The 22,143-nt window shown below is 33.1% G+C and overlaps 2 protein-coding genes across 2 annotated transcripts; one reads left to right on the top strand and one right to left on the bottom strand.

The window, feature by feature from the left end:
• The first annotated feature begins 10,109 nt into the window (after window positions 1-10,109).
• LOC108566623 (trehalase-like) lies at window positions 10,110-16,710 on the top strand. Its single transcript, XM_017926611.1, has 2 exons — window positions 10,110-10,431; window positions 15,174-16,710. The coding sequence occupies exons 1-2, from the start codon at window positions 10,138-10,140 to the stop codon at window positions 16,587-16,589; spliced, it is 1,710 nt and encodes a 569-aa protein (XP_017782100.1). The 5' UTR covers window positions 10,110-10,137; the 3' UTR covers window positions 16,590-16,710.
• A 709-nt stretch (window positions 16,711-17,419) lies between these two features.
• LOC108566620 (pyridoxal-dependent decarboxylase domain-containing protein 1) lies at window positions 17,420-21,104 on the bottom strand. The gene is made up of 7 exons (XM_017926608.1): window positions 20,885-21,104; window positions 20,414-20,736; window positions 19,756-19,997; window positions 19,139-19,701; window positions 19,004-19,075; window positions 18,054-18,942; window positions 17,420-17,995 (listed from the first exon to the last, which is right to left on the bottom strand). The coding sequence occupies exons 1-7, from the start codon at window positions 20,984-20,986 to the stop codon at window positions 17,820-17,822; spliced, it is 2,367 nt and encodes a 788-aa protein (XP_017782097.1). The 5' UTR covers window positions 20,987-21,104; the 3' UTR covers window positions 17,420-17,819.
• Window positions 21,105-22,143: the final 1,039 nt, after the last annotated feature.

Below are 22,143 nucleotides of genomic sequence, written 5' to 3'. Positions count from 1 at the left end.
ACCCTTCGAAAAGACGTTGTAACCCTACCTGCATAGGTGTAGTCATCGTCAAGGCATCAGTTCGAAGCGAGAGCAGCTTTAGCAAGGTTTCACTAAACGTTCAAGCTCAACGCATTAAATTATTACTTTAGCTATAAAATGGCAAGCGCGATGGAAATCAAACCGATCTACAGTGAAATAATCAAAGAAATGTCTTCGCAGTGTCACGAAGCGGTCGAGAATTGCTTTGCTAGCGAAAGTGACGAGCACAACGTTCATCTCCAAAAGATTCTCGATTTATCGAAATCCCTGTACGTCATTATCAGGGAGAAAACCCTATGGCACGAGTGGATGCAGTTGAAGGACACGTTGGAGACGACTTTGAAGCAGGTCGATGAAGAGTGTCACATCGCCGTGGCACTCTTCGATATCAGTTATCAACTGGGTAGGGAAATAATGAGATTTTACGCGTACACGGATCACGTCACCTGGAAGTTCATGACGAAGTTCGAATCTCGCGGTTTCCCGACCAGAGACACGGCGGAGATGCAGGACGCCGCCAAAATCAACATATTCGACAAGCACTTGGAAACTACGCACGTTTCGATGAAGAACCTGGAGGAGAGAATCGAAGAGTTCTCACAAACCATCAAGATGGCAATGGAAATAGATTGAAAACAATTGAAGGGTATCTTCATTAGTAACGTATATTTAAGTTGGTCAATGTATTTATTGAAAATAAATAAACGAATTTCTGTACAAATTTAAATCCATGTCTTCCCTTAATTACTTGAAGAAAAAAGTACAAAAATATAATATTTTTAACCATTTCTGACAGCTTTTCTTAATATTCTGACAGCTATGACGTAAGCTGTCAGACTGTAACAAAATTCTTCGTGAAAATTGCACTCTTTAAAATGTAAGACAAAGATTGAAAAATTGTTCAATATAGTAGTAAAAACTAGGAAAAACACCTAAAGTTAAAATATACGATAGATATTAAATTGATACACAAATTGCACAATAAATTTACATTTTTTATTTTACAAATATACATACATAAGAAAAAACATAAAACAATGACTAATTAATGTAATACCTGCACATGTTTCAAGTTTTATATTTGACAGTGCAACTCGAAGTTCTTGGTCAAGACTTTGATAAGCATGACGGCTTATCATTGTTAATTAAAACTAGAGTTGAAAAACTTTGCTTAAATAGATGACGTTGTCGGAAATGCGAGGATATTCTTTCTTAATGGAAATCCAAGAAAACGTCTAATGGAACTTCGATAAATTTTTAACGTCTCGTCTTGACTTAATTCTAAAATATCAAATTGTTATGTCTCAGGGATGGAATTCTGGACAAAGTGGAGGAATATTGTCTGGTGTTGTCTGTTGTGGAGTCTCAGTTGTTGGGAATTTAATGAAATTCGTTTGGTTTTACATAACTTGGTCGATTTAAGATTCATCTGATAGTATGCTCATCATATTAAGATTATTATGTTCATCTTTAAAAGTTTTACTGAGACTACTTCTAAATACTTATTGTACTTACAAAGCTAATTCTTATTAATACGACAAAATTCCCTTCTTACTGCTGATTTCAATTATAACATTGAAAATATAAAAGAAATAAACCTCAACTTGCGACTAGTTCAACACGTGCACTTTGTAGTGTTTCTATGCTTTATAATTACTTTTATTTGAGTTTGATCTAATGTTAATTGTTGTGCTTGGCTTATTCTTCAACAAAAAGATGAAATATTGAACATATTTCCATACGATTTTTAATGAATTGAAAATCAAAATTAACGATTTCTAATAACTGTTTTCATATAAGATAACACCAGGCGCATCCACCACAAACAAAAACGAACCGGAAAACAAAATTGTCATACATGTCAAAGCAATTGTTTCGTCTACTTGATAACAAAGATCTTGGTGTTTGCAGACGTCTGCAATTAACTGTTTGTGTTACCGATGTCTGCGCAAATGCACGTACGTATCTCCGGTTTTAATTAATATTTTAATTAGTAATGGATCAGGTGGGAAATGGGTGAGGGAATAGGGAAAACGGAGGGCGCGTGCCGCCCGCGATATTAGTTCGGACAAGTTTGAAAGTTAAACAGTTACCGAACACATCCCGTCTGCTACTGCTGCTGCTGTTGTTGTTGTTCGAGGTTTAATTATCCGCAAGCTACGCTCTCTCTATATATATTTACTCCTTTTTTTTTCTGCAAATCCTCTTCGACCATTCCTCTCCCCATCGAAGCTGTCTCGAAAATCCATTCCTACCCCTAGGCTGCAGATGTAACTTCATCTAAACCGACGGATTTTGATTGATATCGAATCAAACGCGCGCGGTGGGTATTTCCATTCAGACCCAGACGCCCAGCATACAACAATAAACAAGATTATTATTACTCAACACACAGGTGTATGTATATACAACACACATATTTTTCGCAAAACTTTCGCGTCTTTTAAGGAACTTTTATTCCCCGCACGTCCGGCCTTTCCTCTCAAACGAACAGAAGTGTCTTTCTTCAACCCCCACACACACCCTTGACTATTTTTAATTCAATTCCATCTCCGTGTGTTCCGTTTTTTCCTTCCCTTTTTTTTTTCTTTTCTTCAAATAGGTTTTTGTAGACGAGGTGAGGCGCGAGTCGGTTGTTTTCCTTTTCTCTCTCTCTCTCTCTATTTCGTCTCTGCGGTTCGGTTTGTGCACGTCCGGCACTAAAATTACAATTAAAAAGTTTCTGCCGGAAAGTTCGCAGGGCTTTCGTTTTTCGTCCTCCTTCCTCCTGTTACTTCTTTTTTTTTTCGTTATTTTCGTTCCTCTTTCTATATCCAAAGCCGCCTGCCTCTCTCTCTTCCTCCCTCTCGAATTGACGCTCTGGGGGGTTGGACGTTCGAAAACATGTATTCGATTCAATTAGTTCAAAAGTTCGCGTTTTATTCCACGCAATTCCTCGAGGTCGAGGCGAAAAACCGGAAGCGGATCCGGGATTGCAGAAACCCTTTTTTTTTTCTTTGCTACACACGCAAATCGTTGTTGGTTTTCAGTTTAGAATTTTATTCATTTATTTCTGTTTGTTTGTTTTTTTTTTCAATTGTTACTTTGGTTTAAAACGTTCCAAATAAATGTTATTGTGTTGTGTATTTAAGAATGATTCGAACTAAATTCACTAGAACTAATTGTTACCTGAGATCACATATATTTGGCACAATTTGAACTATTTATAATATTTCAATTGTTACTTTGGTTTAAAACGTTCCAAATAAGTGTAGAAGTTATAATGTATTGAACTAAAATCATTAGAACTAATTGTTATATGAGATCACCTTTATTTGGCACAATTTGAACTATTTATAATGTTTCATTTCATAATTTAGTTTAAAACGTTCCAATTAAGAGTTATTGCGTTGTGTATTTAAGAATTATTCGAACTAAAATCATTAGAACTAATTGTTATCTGAGATCACATATCTTTGGCACAATTTGAACTATTTATGTTATTTCAATTGTTACTTTGGTTTAAAACATACCAATTAAGTGTTATTGCTTTGTGTTTTTAAAAAGATTACAACTAAAACCATTAGAACTAATTGTTACCTGAGATAACATATATTTGGCACATTTGAACTATATATTTCAATAGTTACTATGGTTTAAAACGTTTTAAATAATTTTTTATTTATTGTATTGTGTATTTAACAATGATTCGAACTAAAATCATTAGATCTAATTGTTATCTGAGATCACATATATTTGGCACAATTTGAAATATTTATAATAATTCAATTGTTTCTTTGGTTTAAAACGTTCCAATTAAGAGTTATTGTGTTGTGTATTTAAGAATTATTCAAACTAAAATCATTAGAACTAATTGTTATCTGAGATCGCATATATTTGGCACAATTTGAAGTATTTATAATATTTCAATTCTTACTTTAGTTTTAAACATTCCAAAATAAATGTTATTGTTTTGTGTATTAAAGAGTGAAATCATTAGAACTAATTGTTATCTGATATCACTTTTATTTGTCACAATTTGAACTATTTATAGTATTTCAATTATCACTTTAGTTTATATAAGTTTTATTGTGTTTCGTATTTAAGAATCATTCGAACTAAATTAATTAGAACTAATTGTTTTCTGTAATTATCATTTTTGTAATTATCCATAACTACCAACAGTTTAATGTCTATTATGAAAACGTGAGCGGAATTTAGAAAAAAAAGAACGTTAAAATCAAAATTTTCTAAATCAGAAATTGATGCATTTCTATAAACGTTTCATTCTGGTTTTCCTCATTTTCCGCAAGATTTCCTAAACAAAACGAATCCTAAATTTAGATTCGCCTCTCATATTTGCAAGAAACATAACCTAATGTAACATATATTTGGAACATTTGAACTATTAACAATATTACAAACAGTTGAAGTGCATTTTATTGTAATTCTCCATAACAACCAACAAAACAATTTCAAAAACCAAAAAAAAAATCGTATTTCATCCAAGTTAATATCAAATTTCCTTGAGAAGTTTTAGATTTTTCCTTTTATTTAGAAACGAATTTGTCAAAAATCATCATTTGAACTATATATGTATATATTTGAAATATATTTGCTACATTTGAACTAATTAATAAAATCTAAATGCAAAATTTTCTTTTCCATATTTACCAAAACAAAATAACAACAACAATAATAAACAACAAATAAATTGATGTATTCATTCATTCATTCATTATCGTCGTAGCAAATTTTCCACATTACAAGTTTAAACGATTCCTTATCAAACATAGACACTTGAAATGTAAAACTATCAAATGATGATTACTTATAATCACATACTTAATTTTCTTTTAAAACTTATTATATATTATCGTTTATAAATAGAATATTATCAATCAATTAATGAAATTGAAATAACATTACGTAATCATTAGATTTTTTTTGTGCAATTAACAACTAATAAAACTTCTGCATATAAAAATGTATTTGTTGTAACGAAAACAAAAAAATATGCGATTTATGCTAAGAAAAAAAAAACAAAAGCAAAATGGAACAAATGTCATCGTTAAACATTAACCTTAATGAGCGTTAGAAGTAGATAAAAGAGTAACGTTTCCAAGGCTATGCAAATTATGAATCCGGTGCAAAAAAAAATGGAACGAATTTCGGTTTACCACTCGATAAGATAATTTTTGAATATTGTTTCGAAGATTGATAATGAGTTTTCTTTTTATTTAAAAAAAAATGCGCATTTTCGTGATTAGTTTCGTCTATTGTTTGTTCTAATTTACAACCATTGAATATTTATTATAATTTTTTGCATATTTCTTATCACATTTGATAATTTGGGAAAGTTAAGCAACTTATTTTGAAAGAAAACAGTTAATGAACTTAAGATTTAGAAAAAAGTTTGAATTTTATAACAGGATTCGTTTGTCCTTCCAAAATCTATATAAATTCCATAATTTTTTGATGCTATAATAGCATAAAATCTATTTTAAATGTAGATTTTGGTAGAACCAGTTTAAACAAATGAATCAAAACAAAAACTTGCAAAACCAAAACGTTGATGATGATAGTTTTTGATAGTTTTACATTTGATTTTAAACCAAATAAGAAGCTTATCTTTGTTTGCTACGAATACTTATTAAATAAAACATTTTCTTTCGGAAAAAATCTGTTTTAATTGATGCGTATTATGTTTACTATACGTTGAATAATAACAATTTTATCAAAATTGACTCAGACTCGAGAATTTCGTTTACAAATATGAGAGGCGAATCTAAATTTAGCATTTGTTTTGTTTGGAAAATATTGGGCGGAAAATAAGGAAAAACCCGAATGAAACGTAGTTCAAATGTATCAGTTTCTAGTTGTTTATTTATTGTCCTTCTTATTGGATTTTTTACAAAGTCGTCCTCGTTTTTTTTGTTTTTGTTGAAAAAGTGAAAAAAAAACAACAAAACTAATTGACATTCGAATGTCAAAAGGAAAAAAAATGGAATTACGTGATTTCCATAGCAATCTACATAGCGAATTAAGAAAGAATCTAATCTAATGTTGATAAAATAATATTTATTTCTATAAATCATTTGGAAATATTTTCGTTTGTGGTTTTTCCGAATAAACAAGATCATTTCCAATTGGTAATAAATTTGGAAATTGAAATGTTTTTCGATCTATTACGTGTAAATTACTAATAAATTCACCATAAAAAATCTTAAATTTCAGAGAAATAAAAACTTAATTTAAATTTGTTTCGTTTCAAAAAAAAAAAGTTTATAATTGTGTATATTTAGATAATTATATGCAAATTTTAGGATTTAACTGTTCGTCCTTGATAATTACTTAAATTTTTACGTTTTGAGTTAGAAATTATGTAAATAATTAAGAAAAAAAATATTCTAATTTTTATATCAAAAAAAACAATCGCAATGTTTATTCTAATATTTTGTTTGATTTTGTAATTAAAATCAAGTTTTTTTTTTCTATTGCTAAATTGATTTAGATTCAAATAACTGTAAATTCTTTTTAAAAAAAAAAATTGATTGAAACATTTAAATCTACAAATTCATATAAAAAAAATGAACCGATTTATATTCTCAAACGGTTGTTAGTAGTGAATTTCCGCATAGAAGTAGTAGGCTGGTGCGTTTTAAATCAAGTGGGCTTCAATTCATAAAATGGGATCATGACAACGGTAATTTGTTTCATAACCGCAAAATTGTCAATGACAAAGTTACAACAACAGGCGCAGTAAGCTGAGGACTCTTAAATCTAGTGGGCTTCAGTTGTTTAAATGGGCCCACGACAACATTAATTTGACGTTTCAATAACCGCAAAATTGTCACTGACAAAGTTACAACAACAGACGTAATAGGCTGGGGTGTCTCAAATCAAGGGGGCTTCAATTGTTAAAATGGACCCACGACAACATTAATTTGACGTTTCAATAACCGAAGAATTGTCAAAGACAAAGTTACAACAACAGACGTAATAGGCTGGGGTATATCAAATCAAGGGGGCTTTAATACTCAAAATGGGCTCACTACAACCTTAATTTGACTTCTTACATCATCAATTTTTAATGAAGTCTTACAAACAATACCAGAAATATTTAGTACCGAAAATATTTAGAATTCTAACTGAATGTTGTTAGTTTTCTTTTTTAATATTTTTATACCAAAACACTTGAATTGTCGTGAATTGTGGCGGATGTAAATTATGTAAATAATCGCTCAATTATGGCACAATTCTGATGGCGTTGCATAACAGAAGTGTACATACATAAAAAAAATGTATACTTGAAAAGATACAAACTTAACAAGTACATAAAAGTGTTTGTTCGGCTCGAGAATTGTCGAATAATTTGGTGTTAATTGAGTTGTAATTCGGTAATCGACATTGACGTCAATCAATGTTCTTTTATTCGCTTTTTTTTTTCATTTATATAATTATGTCAGATTACAAAAAATAAGCGTAATTTAAATTTGTTTCATCAATTTTTCGACATCAAAAAGTTGTTGATTTTATAAAACAAACATATTTCAATTTAATTCTAAATTTTGCAAAAATAACAACAAGTGATTTTAACTGGATGTTATATATTAAATTCTGCGTAGATCTGCAAATTTTACCAAAGTTTATTACATAACTAATTTGATATTGTTTGTGAGAAATTGTATTAGAAACTGATGTTATTTGCGCATGAACTATTTACGAAATTTGCTTAAGAATCGTATTGCAACAATGCGACCTCAATTAGTGCGGATTCATTGTCAATACAAAGTGAAATGAAAATAAATTCTTCAAAAAATTAGTGCACAAAATTAATTATCAGTTTCTATTTATTCCTCTCTCTTTCTCTCTTTAGAATCTCTCTATTGTTCGGTTTTAAAGTCCTCGATTAGTGCGGTTTCAAACAGTGCTGAAATCCGCACTGTTTATATACCTTGTCAAATTTGTTGTTGAATTCTGATGTTCTCATTAAAAATCCCCATTAGCAAATACAATGTATTTTTTCTTTTTTTTTTCTTTTTGTTTGTTTAATTATTGAAAAGTGTAAAGTATTGTGAATAGTTGTAATTAGCATTTGTTATTATGGTGAATAACAAGTTCAAGTAAGACAATTAATAATAATTGTAAGATAATCTTCGGTGAAGTTACATTTTTTTCTTTCGTGCAACGTAAAAGAAAACAAGTAATTTGTAGTTCATGATAATTTCCATTTTGTTCCAAAGAAAAACGTTTAAATTGAACAATTTCATTTACAAATTACTAATTTTAAGTTGAAAATATAAAATAATTTAATTGTTAATTTTTGTTTCAAACTCTGTAATAGAAATTTCTAAACAAAAACAGAAAATATTACGAAATCATCTTAGTAAAATCAATGTTATTTCATTTCTAAAATTTATATTTCTTTGTCATAATTTTAAGTTTGTAGTTTCCATAACAACCATACATTATTTGATTCACCCTAGTTCTTGCGTCAGTTTCTAAATACACGCATTTGACAAGTTACTTGGCAAGTAGAGAGTAAGTGATCAATACGCATATAAACAATTATTGTATAGATTTTGAGAAGTAACAATTTATGCAAGATGATACAAATTTTTCTAACTAGATTTGTTATCGAAAATGAAAATATTACGAAATCAGTTTTCTGTTGCTTAATGAACGTTGAAATTTCTTTGAAATTTGTTATTTATATATTTAGAATTTTCTCCGAAAATATGTCGAAGGGAAAGTCCAAAGTTATCAAATATACTTTTGTTGTTTACTTCTTGTTAATTATTCGAAATTCATAATGCAAGAATGACGATGAATATAAAGATGTTCATTATTAAATTAGTTATGTAATAATCTTTGGTTGCATTGGAAACCACACATAATTTAATCATTGATTAGTATTTAACATCTAGTTAAACTTACTTGTTGTTATTCCTGCAAAATCTAACTTCAAAAAGAGGAATTTAAAACATGTTTTTTTTATATAAAATTAGTATAAAATTAGTTATGTAATAAAGTTTGATTGAATTGGAATCTACACATGATTGAATCATTGATTAGTATTTAACATTCACTTAAAGTTACTTATTGTTATTCCTGCAAAATCTAACTTCAAAAAGAGGAATTTAAAACATGTTTTTTTTTTTATATAAAATTAGTATAAAATTAGTTATGTAATAAAGTTTGATTGAATTGGAAACTACACATGATTGAATCATTGATTAGTATTTAACATTCACTTAAAGTTACTTGTTGTTATTCCAGCAAAATCTATCTACAAGAAGATGAATTTGAAAGATGTTATATAAAATCGCTATAAAATTAGTTATGTAATAAAGTTTGATTGAATTGCAAACTACACCTGATTGAATCATTGATTAGTATTTAACATTCACTTAAAGTTACTTGTTGTTATTTCTGCAAAATCTAAGTTCAAGAAGATGATTTTGAAAGAGTTTTGTTACATAAAATTGCTATAATTTTATATAATAAATTTAGAAAATAACAATTTCGAGAAAGTTTCAAATTTGATAAAATACTAAGTTTGTTATTGCAAATAATGAAAATAGAAATCCCTGTTAGTTGATTACACTATAATTGGAATTTTCATGTGGAAATCTGATGAAGGAAAATCCCATGTTATCATATATTTATTTGTTGTTGTTTTCTATCAATTTACGAGATGAATTTCAAAGATCTTCGCTAATTCTTTTTGCGTAAATATATACGAATTTGATAGAAGTTAATTGGAAAGTTGATGATTGTAGGTGAAAGTTGTAAACTTAGCTTTTAATTGAAAGTTGCAACAGAATTGCAAACTACGAGGACAGGTGATGTTTTTATTGTTATTAGTATCAAAACGCAATTAGAATTGACGCAAGGTTTTTCGTTTTTTTTTTTCTTTTGTTTTTTTTTTAGATAATGTTATCAAACGTATCGTGGCATAATCGGAACTAAACGAAAATGAATATGAAATAAATAAATATTTATTTCTAAAGGATTTTGTGCGGGCGAGAGAAGCGTCACGTATCGGATATTGGGTGCGAAGAGGATGGAAGTCCTCGGTGTTGGGTATAAAGCGTGAACGCCGCTCGACGGACTTTCAGAAACGAATCGAGAATGTTGTTGCCGACGAACGTTGTCGTCGCGTTGCTGCTGATCGCTGGAGCGGCCTCCTCTGTTTCCTCGTCGTCATTGTCGTCATTATCCTCACAGCAACAGAAACAGTTGCCACCGACATGTGACAGCAAGATCTACTGTCAGGGCAACCTGCTGCACACCGTCCAGATGGCCGAAGTCTTTCCCGATTCCAAATCCTTCGTCGACATGCACATGAAGATGGACCCGGAGGAGATCCTCAAGGATTTCGACGTCTTCATGGACGAGCATAAAGGAGAACCGTCAAAAGATGACGTAAGTCAATTCAATATTCAAACAGTTGCATCAAGTCAAATATCAATAAAACTAAATGTTTATAGTTTCTATGACAACCATAACACTTGCAAACGTTTCCGAATACATTCAATTTACGATTTGACAAGTTACTCGGCAAACAGACAATTAAGCTTTTGGCCTGAAACTTTGAAACTTATTAGAAATGCCTTCATCTTAGTAAAATCAATGTTATTTCATTTGTAAGATCTATATTTCTTTGATATAATTGCAAGTTTGTAGTTTCCATGACAACCATACATTATTTGATTTAACCTAGTTACTTGACAAGTAGAGAGTCATATATAGTAAGTAGGCTTTAACTCCAGTAAATTTTGTTTTATTAACAATTTTTGTATAGATTTTAAAAAGTAACGAATGTTCAAATTATGAATTTGCGCAAATCTTGATTCTCGACAAAAAAAATAATATCGAAAAGGAAGTCAGAAGCTTTGGAAAATAATCGAATTTGCTTTTATTTTATCATCAATTATTAATGAGATTTATGTAATAATGTTGAGAATAATCTAATGTTTCAATTTGAAGAGTTTGCGCAAATCATGATGAAAAGTAATCAAAATATTTTTTTTAAACGAACTCAGAAACTTGAAATGAATACAACTAATCAACATAAAGTTTGTAGTTTCCATGACAACCATACATTATTTGATTTAACCTAGTTTTTACAATAGACGCATTTGACAAGTTACTTGACAAGTAGAGTTTGCGGAAATCATGATCAAAAGTAATCAAAAAGAATTTTTCAAACGATCTCAGAAACTTGAAATGATTAGAATTGATATTTTGTTATAAATAAATAAGATTAATGAGATGGAAGAGAAGTAATTTTAACAAATATATACAAAATTGCGCAAATCTATAAATATTCTAATTACATATTAACTAATCAACAGAATGTTTATAGTTTCCATGACAACCATACATTATTTGATTATCCTAGTTTTTGCAATACATGCATTTGACAAGTTACTTGACAAGTAGAGAGTAGTGATCAATAGGCATAAATAGTAAGTGGGCTTTAACTCCAGTAAATTTTATTTTATTAACAATTATTGTATAGATTTTAAAAAGTGACGAACGTTCAAATTATGAATTTGCGCAAATCTATAAACTAATGTGATTTATTTACTTAAGAGAATAAATATTCTAATTTCTCTATCACATCCGATTTACTAATCAACAGAAAGTTTATAGTTTCCATGACAACCATACCATATCATTGAACCTACATTTTGCAATACATGCATTTGACAAGTTACTTGACAAGTAGAGAGTAGTGATCAATAAGCTTATATAGTAAGTAGGCTAATGTTGAATTGAACTAAAGTAAATTTTGTTTTATTAACAATTATTGTATACATTTTAAAGCCAGTTCTTACGAAAACAAAGTAATCTAAAAATTTGAATATTCAAATTTAAATTTATTGAAAAACAACAGTTTTTATTTCAATAAATTATAGATTAAAAGTCATTCAAAAAAAAAAGGTGAAATTGGAAAATGTTTTGGAAAATTTTTCAACAAAAAAAAATATTACTTAACATTGAAAAATTGATTATTTTTTTTGTAAATGAAATTAAAATAAGTATGATTTATATCATTCTCTTACATTTAGTTTTTCTCGGAAGTAAATTTAATTTCTTTAACAACAACCAAAAGAAAAAAAATCTTGTTCTCCTTAAACCGAATTGAAGTCACCTTGATTTATTTCTTTTTATGTTAAACTATATTTGTAAACGAAAATAATCGCTTATTCAATGTGCAAGTAAATCGTGAATAAATCTAGTGTACATTAGAAAATTTCTAATATTGAAAACATTTGAAAATCTCTAAACAATCGCGATAATTGATTGATTTTTATGCAATTTACTTGCAAATCTAATAAAATTTTAATTGAAAAAAAAAACAGTTTGCATCGACTGAACAAAAGGTCGTGCGATTGTTTACAAGAAAACAAATGAAGTAAGAGAGAAGAAAAAAAAGAAGTATAATGACAAAAGATCAAGTACTTTGCGACAAGGCTACTACTATACACGCTACATGTTCACGTTCAAAGATGAACGAATTTCATGCAAGAATTTTAACATCAGTAATTTGAATTTAAACTTTCGTGAGAATAGTTGAAAATTTGGAAGTAAATGCAGCGTTATGTAACAACGATACTTTTAGTATCTTCTTTCATGTATTGGAGTTAGTCTTGCGAACTTATTATTAAACGTATCCAAAGATTGTTACATAAAAGTTAGTTAAAAAAAAGTAGTTTGATTTCTATACAAATTCGTTAATCGTTCTTTAATGTCATCGAAATGAAGACAAAAAAAAACCTGTTTTCGATTGTAACTAATTAGTTTATTAATATTCGGACACGTTTTCTAATGGATCCGTTAAGAATCTTCGACTAGAACATACAAAAACAACGAACGAGTTTGCAAATCATCGAATCGCGTTTCCATTAAAGATTAATTAATTATGAGAAAAAAAAATCTTGTGGTAATTATTTTACTTCTTTTTTCTTTTGCTGCTCTCGAGAAATAAATATGAAAGACCTTGCAAGGCCAATAATACGTGTGCCGACTTCTTTCACTTCGATAATAGAACGCAAATTATAGATTCTTCAATAGGAAAAACCGTTTTTTATATTCTCGAAATGCACGTTTGTTATGATTATGTAATCTTCGCTTCTCACACATTAATTACTAGTAAGAATTGTTTTTGTTGTAGAATTTAAAGATTTGTGCAAACTTTGTTATTCAATACTGTTTTGTAAATGGAAATGTTAATTTGATGATTTTGCGCAAATCATGGATATAATAATAATTGTTTTCAAGGGAAGTCAGAAAGTTGATATTATTGTAAGTTTTCATATAAATGATTGGAATTTATGTGATAAATTTAGTAAATTTGTGCAAATCATGTTTATACTTAAATTAATGTTGGAAATAAGATCTTTACGGTATTAAAAATTACATTTTGGTGTATATTAAGTAATGATTTTTCGAAATTTGATGGATTTGCGCAAATTATTATTGTAGTCAAATCAAACACTTGAAATCAATAGAATCGATATTTTATCATAAATTAATAGGATTTGAGAAGAAATAAAATAAATTTTGATATGAAAAAAAAGGAATTCAATTTTATTATAAAAGATTTATATTACTAAGATTTATATAAGTTTGAGAATAAATGTTCCAATTTGATGGATTTGCGCAAATTATTATTGCACTCAAATTCATTTTGAAAGCAAATCAAATACTTGAAATGAATAGAATCGATATTTTATCATATATTAATAGGATTTGAGAAGAAACGGATGAAGTTGTCTTAATAAATGGTCCAATTTAATAGATTTGCGCAAATGAAATAAATTTTGATATGAAAAAAAAGGAATTCAAATTACATTTTTTTATAAAAAGTACTAAGATTTATATAAGTTTGAGAAGAAATGTTCGAATTTGCGCAAATCATGTTTATAGTTACATTAATGTCGAAAAGAAGATCTTTAAGGTAATAAAAATTACATTTTGGTGTAAATTAAGTAATGATTTTTAGAAGTTTGTAAGTTATTCTAACAAATGTTCCAATTTGATGGATTTGCGCAAATGAAATAAATTTTGATATGAAAAAAAAAAAGGAATTCAAATTACATTTTATTATAAAAAGTACTAAGATTTATATAAGTTTGAAAAGAAATGTTCGAATTTGCACAAATCATGTTTGTAAACAAAATTACTTATTATTAGTTAAGTTAAGAATTGTTGCAATTTGCACAAATCAAGTATGCAAATGTAAAAGTAAACGAACACTGAAAGGAAGTGAGAAACTTGAAGTTTTCACAGCCAATTAATTCGTGAATGCAAAAAAAAAAAGGAGAAAGAAACAGACAAAAGTGGAAATCCGTAAAAGTGTAATTGATTGCTGTACGGTTTGCAATAGGAATTTAGTGTCTGAATTCGATGGGAAATCGGCTGACCCAAAAAGTCTATGCGAAAAAGAAGCAGAAAGAAAAAAAAAACATTAAAAAAAGAAAATAGAGCAACAAAAAAAGTAAATTTTTGATCGTGTTTCTGCGAGTGAGTCGAGGAGATTGCAATTATCCGGCGTTAATTGCGGTGCAATTACTTATTCAAATGGTTTTCCGACGCTGCAGTTTGTTGTACAATCGCGAAATTTGCGCAAATCGTTTCAATCCATCCGAATTAATGATATGCGCAAACAGTAAAATAAAACAACAACAACAACATTGGTTATAATTAAGTGCGGAATATTACCATAGCAATTTGTTGTCTAATCGCTATAGAAACGTATTTTTTAAATAACTTAATGATAGTGCGAACGGTTTGCAAAATGAATGATTGTTCTAATTTCATTAATAGTACAGAAAAACAAAAAGTAGTAACAGTTGTTGACATAATTGCGTTTGTTTTTGCTTAAGTGTCAGTTTTATAAGAACACTTAACTGATTAAGTTTATGAATATAAAATTGGATGAAAGTTCATTGAAAATCCGTACTTTTAAAAAGGAAATTGCGATAAATCAATGGTTTTCGCGAACGGAATTAGATGAATAAACAATGAATCGAAAGTGTCGATGGATCGCATCAAGAATTTCGATCATGTTCACGCAAATTGTACTTGAAGATCAACGACGTCCATGGTATTCAGTGTCGAGTTGCATAACTAACAATTGTCATTGGTTTTTCTAGGTGAAGAAGTTCGTGACTGACCACTTCGACAGTGGCAACGAACTTTCCGAATGGACACCGAACGATTACAACCCGGAACCCGAATTCCTGAAGGACATCAACGACACGGACATGCATAAATTCGCCAAAGATCTGGTCGGCGTTTGGCCAAAGTTGACGCGCATCATGAAACCGGAAGTCCGCGAGCATCCTGAGAGATACTCGATTCTTCCCGTTACCGAAGGTTTCATCATTCCCGGCGGAAGGTTCAAGGAGACTTACTACTGGGACACCTACTGGATCATCAAGGGATTGCTGATCAGTGGAATGCACGAGACAGCTAGAGGAATGCTGGACAACTTCGTGACTCTGATCAAGGAATACGGGTTCATCCCGAACGGTTTCAGGAAGTATTACTTGAAGAGGTCTCAGCCGCCGCTTTTCACGCCGATGGTCAAGAGTTACATTGACGCCACCGAGGATGTCGCCTGGTTGAAGGATAATATACAGTATTTGGATGCGGAGCTTCAGTATTGGGTCGACAATAAGATGGTGTCGGTGAAGAAGAACAAGATGACTTTGAAGATGTTCAATTATAAACCGGAAAGTTTAGGGCCGAGGCCGGAATCTTACAGGGAGGATTACTTGACCGTCGATCATTTCCCCGAGTCTGAGAAGCAAAGGGTTTACACTGATCTGAAGGGAGGCGCTGAAAGTGGCTGGGATTACACCACGCGTTGGATCTTCGACGCTGAAGGTACTCCCAACAGCAATCTTTCCGATATTCACACCTCAAGATCGATTCCCGTCGATCTGAACAGCTTCCTGTACCGCGCCTTCTCCGATCTCTCCAAGATGTACTTGAAGACTCATCAGCTGGACAAGAGCAAGAAATGGTTGGAGCGCGCGATAAAGCTGAAGACCGCAATCAGCTTGGTCTTCTGGAACAGCGACGACGGTATCTGGTACGATTTCGATAACGTTTTGGGAATTCAAAGAAAGTACTTCTGGCCGAGCAATCTTGCGCCTCTGTGGACGGGCGCCTTCAACACTCTGAACAAGAACATCGGCGATAAGGTGGTCGACTATCTGGAGAAGAACAAGGTCTTCCAATATTGCGGCGGAACTCCGGCCTCGTTGATCCGCAGCGGCGAGCAGTGGGACTTCCCGAACGCGTGGCCCCCGCTGCAGGCGATAATGGTTCAAGGACTCCAGAAGAGCGGATCGGAGAAGGCCAAGAAGAAGGCCGAAGAGTTGGCCACCGCTTGGCTGCACGCCAACATCGTCGGATTCACGGAAACCGGAGAGATGTTCGAGAAGTACGACGCTGAGGTGCCCGGACAGTACGGCGGCGGCGGCGAGTACACCGTGCAGAGCGGATTCGGATGGACGAACGGCGTCGCCCTAGAATTCATCAAAGAGTATTACACGCATTAAGCTACGAAAACCAATCAGAATTAACAACAACAACACTTAACGCAATTCTGACTAACCCTGAATATATATAATACGCACACGTACCTTATTTATTTGGCTTTAAAATAAATTATTGCAACAACTCGGAACACATTTTTATTGAAAATATACCATTTACCACAAATTTCGAATTAAAATAAGAGAATTACGTAATTACTTGTAAATATCTTTAGTTAACTTAAGAAGAAACAAAAGTTTCAAATTAATCAAGTTAACTATGATCTTAACTTGAGGTTACTTAAATTCTTATTCATGGACAACACAAAAAGAAATCTTGCCTTGTTTTTCATTTATTATTAATTATTTAACAATTATTATTGTTCTCGGGTCAAATATATTAGTTTAAAGTGATGATTTCTTCGTATTATGTTGTTTTTTCACACAAAACAATCAAATTTCCTCGGTGTACTTTTTTTGTTTTAAATATATAACTTTTAAGCTTCTTTGGTACAAATTACAAACTAACGAAAAGAGAAGAGATAAAATTACACAAAGAGAGAACGGTTTCTGAATAAATCTAAATCAATATAAAGAAAACACATATTTTTTAAATACGTATAATAAATATACAGTATGTGCATAAAACGGTTTGCGGGATGGGCGGATCGTCGTCCGGCCACGCCTCAAAAACCTAAGCTTAACTCCGCCCCATACAGGACAAAATGCTATCGTTAATACTCCGTTCGAAACGCGTCGAAGAATTGCATTCTTTCGTGAATGAGGAGTTAGGAATGAAGAAAGGGGAGGAAGAATAGTAATTAGAAAAGGGTGAAAAATCAAAAAAAAAGTAATAATAAATAAACGAAATAATACTTTGATTTGATGCAACCTAAACAACGTCAACGGTCATTTATCACAGAAAACAAACATCGAACAGAGCAGATGAACAATATTATTAATAGATTAAAATTAAGAAGAATCAAAACGTTTCTGATGATTTTCTCTTTACTTTACTCATTTTTTTATTTTTGGGGGATTCTTGTTGTTGTTGGTGGATTGGCGAGGATCAGTCTAGATACAGCCTATTCGTACCAAAATTAATAAAATTATTTGTAATTCATCTCGATAAAATCAAAAAAATAAATAAATGGGAAACACCCATCGATGGAATATATATAAGTTAATTTAAGAAAATAGTAATTGCTTGTTTCTCTAATCAGAAAACGTAAAGAAAAAAAAATCCCCCCAAAATTAAGTTGTCGCATTGCCGTTTTCCGGCGTCGTTTCCTTGTCAATCTTCACGCTCGTCAACTGAGTTTGCAACTGGCCTATCGACGGCGCTCCTTGGCTGGAGGCGTGGCTACTGCTCCTAGAGTGGCTCCCGCCCACCGGGGTTTGCACTTGCGGCGTTGGCGGACTTTTCACACCTGCAAACAATTATGTAATTATTTCGTATTAAATAATATCGATTAATCTAAGACTTACCGCTTTGGACGTTCCGCCCTTGCATCTGCATGTGATACTTGTATATGTTCTCGGTGGATTCGACGACGCCCTGCGTCAGGTTCAGGCTCCGCCCTCTGACGCCCGTCTCCTTGGTCTTCGGCGACCACCAATTCACTAAACTCCCGAAGACCGGCACCTGCCTCAAGATACCTTCCTGCCACAACCTCTCCTCGTTCTCCTTCTGCAGATCCAAAGTGGCCGTCTCTATACCCTTCTTGAGGATCTCGCTCATCGAATCCAGAACGCGCGAGTTCTCCTCGACAGACTGACCCACTCTAATCACCAGACTAATCAACTCTTCGACATCCGATTGCGGCGTCAGCATACCGAACCGCACGCACATCAAACCATCCGTGCCCTCTCCCAAAGAGAACGCTGAATCCGTGGATCTTAACGAATCCACCAAAGCCATATTCAGATTGTTGAGCTCCTCCTTCGCTTGATCGGTCAACAACTCCTCCCATCCCTCCGGCGCGTACCTGACTCCGCCCAGACCCGCCCATTCCGGCAACTCGACAATCCTCAACACCGGAGACGCATCTATTAATTTAACGAACGTTTCCTTATGCTGAATCGTGGCTCTCAGAATAATAAGCTGCTGCTCCAGACACTGCACGAACGACTCGATATCGTTTAAACTAGGACCCGGACCGACTGCGGATTCGAACGGGCAGAAGCGTAGCACGACGCCGCAATTCTCCAACTCGCAAATATCGATAGGCACTTGGGGCGCGTCCAGCTGCAGAATCTGCCCCAACCAAGAGTTCAATTTATCAAAGTACGGCGGAATCCTACCCAAAGTTTCGCCTTCGCTCAGCTCCGGCACGAATTGGAAGACGACGCTGCACGCTGTAGTTTCAAATAGCAACTGCAAATTATTAAAAAATAAGAATTTATAAACAAAAAAAATGATATAGATTTTCAATTACCGCTATTTTTATCGGTTTTGAAATTAACTCTGATACAGTGTAAGCGCCGCTCTCGCCACCAGGTTTCTGACTCTGCAAACAAAAGAGGGCGTTTTTAAAACTGTGTGTCTTCTTTGTTTCCATAGAAATAGTTACCAACACTCTGACTTGTCTGTAGCAATCGACGGCGGCCCACAACCTCTCGCTGGATAAGAAGTTGTCTCTGATTCGGGCGTGGATTCCTTCTCTTCCTAAAGCCTGCATCGCCGCCCACAGCGGAAGCGCCAGGATCCTCCTTCCCATGTGATCGTTCGTGAGACCCGCCACCAAAGGTAGAGTGCTCTCGCGACTCGCGCCCAACTGCCGTTGCCTACCCTCGCTGTTCGCGCTCGATTTATCCCACAACCTATAAAGGGTGACCATAGGTAAACCGAGCAATCCCAACCAACCACCAAGGGGCAGCGTGAAGCTATCAGCGATCGGCGACGGTTGCGCGCTGTGCGGCTGCAATGGTAAAGCGAGGGCGGCCAAACTGTGTCCCCTCAGATGCAACCAAATGTTGTTTTCCTTGCACAACTCCTGCAACCTGCTCATGTTATCCAGATGACCGGTGATTGGTGTACCGGCATCAGCAACGACCAGCAACGGACTCCGTCCAGCGGATATATCCTCGGCGATCATCTTCTGAAGAGCCGCCACGTCCATCGTGTATTGGGAACCTATTTAATTGATAACATGAATTTTATAAATTAAACGAAAATGGTTGCAACTACCGAAATGTGTATTGACAGGAACGGGTCGGACGCAGGATAGGGGTAATCCCAGTTGGCGGCAGAGATGCTGAACCACGCCCAGTGGGCTGGCCATGCTGCTGTAGATGGTGGGCGGGGACGCGCTGTACGCCAGAGCTCCATCCTCCAAATATCTAGGGTATTTGTAATGAAGCATCATCCTCGTCACGCGAACCAAACCCTCCAGCTGATCATCATGGTAAAAAGCAGCGCAGTCCAAGAATCTACAAAGAAAATCATCATTCATTAATCATAAAGTCTTAAGAAATGTGATTATGAAAACGGTTTCTATGTAAAAATAATATATTTTACGCAAATCAAAGACGCGGAGAGTATTTTTATCCATTACAAAATCTGGCAATCTCCCGAGTAAATTTGCGACGAAAATAACCCAAACCCGCTGTTTATTAATTAACTCAGAAAAAAATATTGTAAAATGTTGCGGAAAAACGAAGTTAATCTTATCACCAATTATGCAATTTTTCCGCTGATAACACGCACATTTCAATTATATGCAGGCATTTCGTGCTCGAAACAAAAGCAATTTCTAAAGAATCATTGAGCAAACAAACAACTCGTTATCAATACAATATGGAATTATAGTCGTTGGTTTAAGGCAACTTAAACTCTCTCTGCTCACCCAAACATTTGGCTCAGCCATCTCGTCGTGTCCGTCGTGAATCTTGTGCTGAGCTTCTGCAGAGTGTGCCTGTCAAGGGCGCCGCAGTAAGCAGCCAAACTGTGACATGATATGACCAATTTCCCGACAGGATCCAAACCTGGTGGAGGTCCATCCTCTTCCACATTGATCAGACCCTGTATGGTCTGCAGTATATCATCGGGTTCCCTTCGAAGCAAACCCAGGAACACTGTGGAACCTTGCTCAGGTGGAGTGGGGCCACCCTCTGCAACCTTCTCCAATCGGCTGACAATCTGCGAGGCCTCTATTGCAATCTCCCCGAACTAAAACAGTTGCATGCATCAATCAAACAACAGTCGTTATGGTGATCGGAGGTTGTTTAATCATTTGTTTCAATCAAAAAAAAGGGGATGAGGATTGTTTTGGTTGAGGTTAGATATGGTTTTTTCTTTGTTGTTGTAGAAGGCTTACGTTTCTGTTGGTGTTCGCTGGAAGGGTCGTCTTCGTGAGGCCCTCCATGCTAATTGCGGTCTCGATTTTGGCAATGTTTTTATCCTGTGGCGTTGTCGCCATCGTGGCACAAATAACACCGCCGCAAACGAAACTGACGGATATCTGACAGTTCGAAGAGCGGATCAACAACAATCGATACCAGACACACGTCGCACAAACGTCAGAAGTTTAACTATTTCCCCACTTCGTGGAAGCTCAACCATTCGCACACCAACGCAAATTACTCATTAAAATCATCATTAATTACTAATTAACTCATTTAATTATCGATTGTAAAACAATTAGTACATTAACATGTAACACAATTGTTGCCAAATTTTAAGGAAATCTCTTAAGCTTAAGTAAACATTGATATAAAAGTTTCCCTTTAATTATTAAACATTTAACTATTCAATTTCTTTCGTTTATATTTACATTAATTAACAAATCATCATCACTATATTTAGACACGTAAGTCTGAGATTGCTATTAGTAATCAGCTGATTTTAGGGGTGGTTTTCCTAAAACCCTATACCATCTCTGAAGAAGTACAAGAAGAATTTTGATGTCTTACATGTTGTACAACAAAGTAGAAACTTTCATTTCCTAGTTATCTAATCCTTATTATAAGTTAAAACTTTTTGGCTTAATTAAAAGATGTCACTATTTGAACAAAACAAAAGATTTACCAAAAAAAAAAACAATTTTATTATTTTGTTTGTTTCAAGACAACTATAATACTTTTCTTATTTTTAATTAATCTACAATAAAGAACATTTAATTCCACAACTATTGATATATAAAACGTAATGAAAAATTAAATAATTATTGAAAATGTTGACATTTTATTATTTTTTTCAACACACTCAACTTACATAAATATCAATTAATACTTGTACTGTGAAACTTGTACCTATTACGGTTTGCCTATAATTAATTATGAAAAATGAAAATGTTAAGTCTTCACATTTTATTATTTTTCTCAACATCCCCACATCACACAAATATTAATTAATACTCTAATTAAAGTAAAGTTAATTGGCTTTCCAATGGGCCTACTGTGAAACTTGTACCTATTACGGTTTGCCTATAATTAATTATTTAAACTGAAAAATACATTCGCAAGTTTTATTATTTTTCTCGATAGTTGAACGTCACACAATAATGAATTAATACTTTAATTAAATATAATTAAGTAGGCTTTCTAATGAATCTACTTATGAATATGTGGTTATTAC

This window comes from Nicrophorus vespilloides, unplaced genomic scaffold, assembly GCF_001412225.1.
Source record: "Nicrophorus vespilloides isolate i.1.1-1 unplaced genomic scaffold, Nicve_v1.0, whole genome shotgun sequence".
NCBI lineage: Eukaryota > Metazoa > Arthropoda > Insecta > Coleoptera > Silphidae > Nicrophorus > Nicrophorus vespilloides.
Note: the sequence above shows the minus strand (reverse complement) of the source record. Positions and strands in the feature narration are given on the sequence as shown.

What these genes read in the sequence shown, in the direction of transcription:
- LOC108566620 (XM_017926608.1), bottom strand. Translation starts at nt 20,986, where the DNA reads ATGGCGACAACGCCACAGGATAAAAACATTGCCAAAATCGAGACCGCA. An exon ending in TGGCTGAGCCAAATGTTTGG is followed by an intron (nt 19,998 to 20,413) that starts GTGAGCAGAGAG and finishes TTTTCTTTGTAG; the next exon opens with ATTCTTGGACTGCGCTGCTT. An exon ending in AGGGCGGAACGTCCAAAGCG is followed by an intron (nt 17,996 to 18,053) that starts GTAAGTCTTAGA and finishes AATTGTTTGCAG; the next exon opens with GTGTGAAAAGTCCGCCAACG.
- LOC108566623 (XM_017926611.1), top strand. Translation starts at nt 10,138, where the DNA reads ATGTTGTTGCCGACGAACGTTGTCGTCGCGTTGCTGCTGATCGCTGGA. An exon ending in GAGAACCGTCAAAAGATGAC is followed by an intron (nt 10,432 to 15,173) that starts GTAAGTCAATTC and finishes TGGTTTTTCTAG; the next exon opens with GTGAAGAAGTTCGTGACTGA.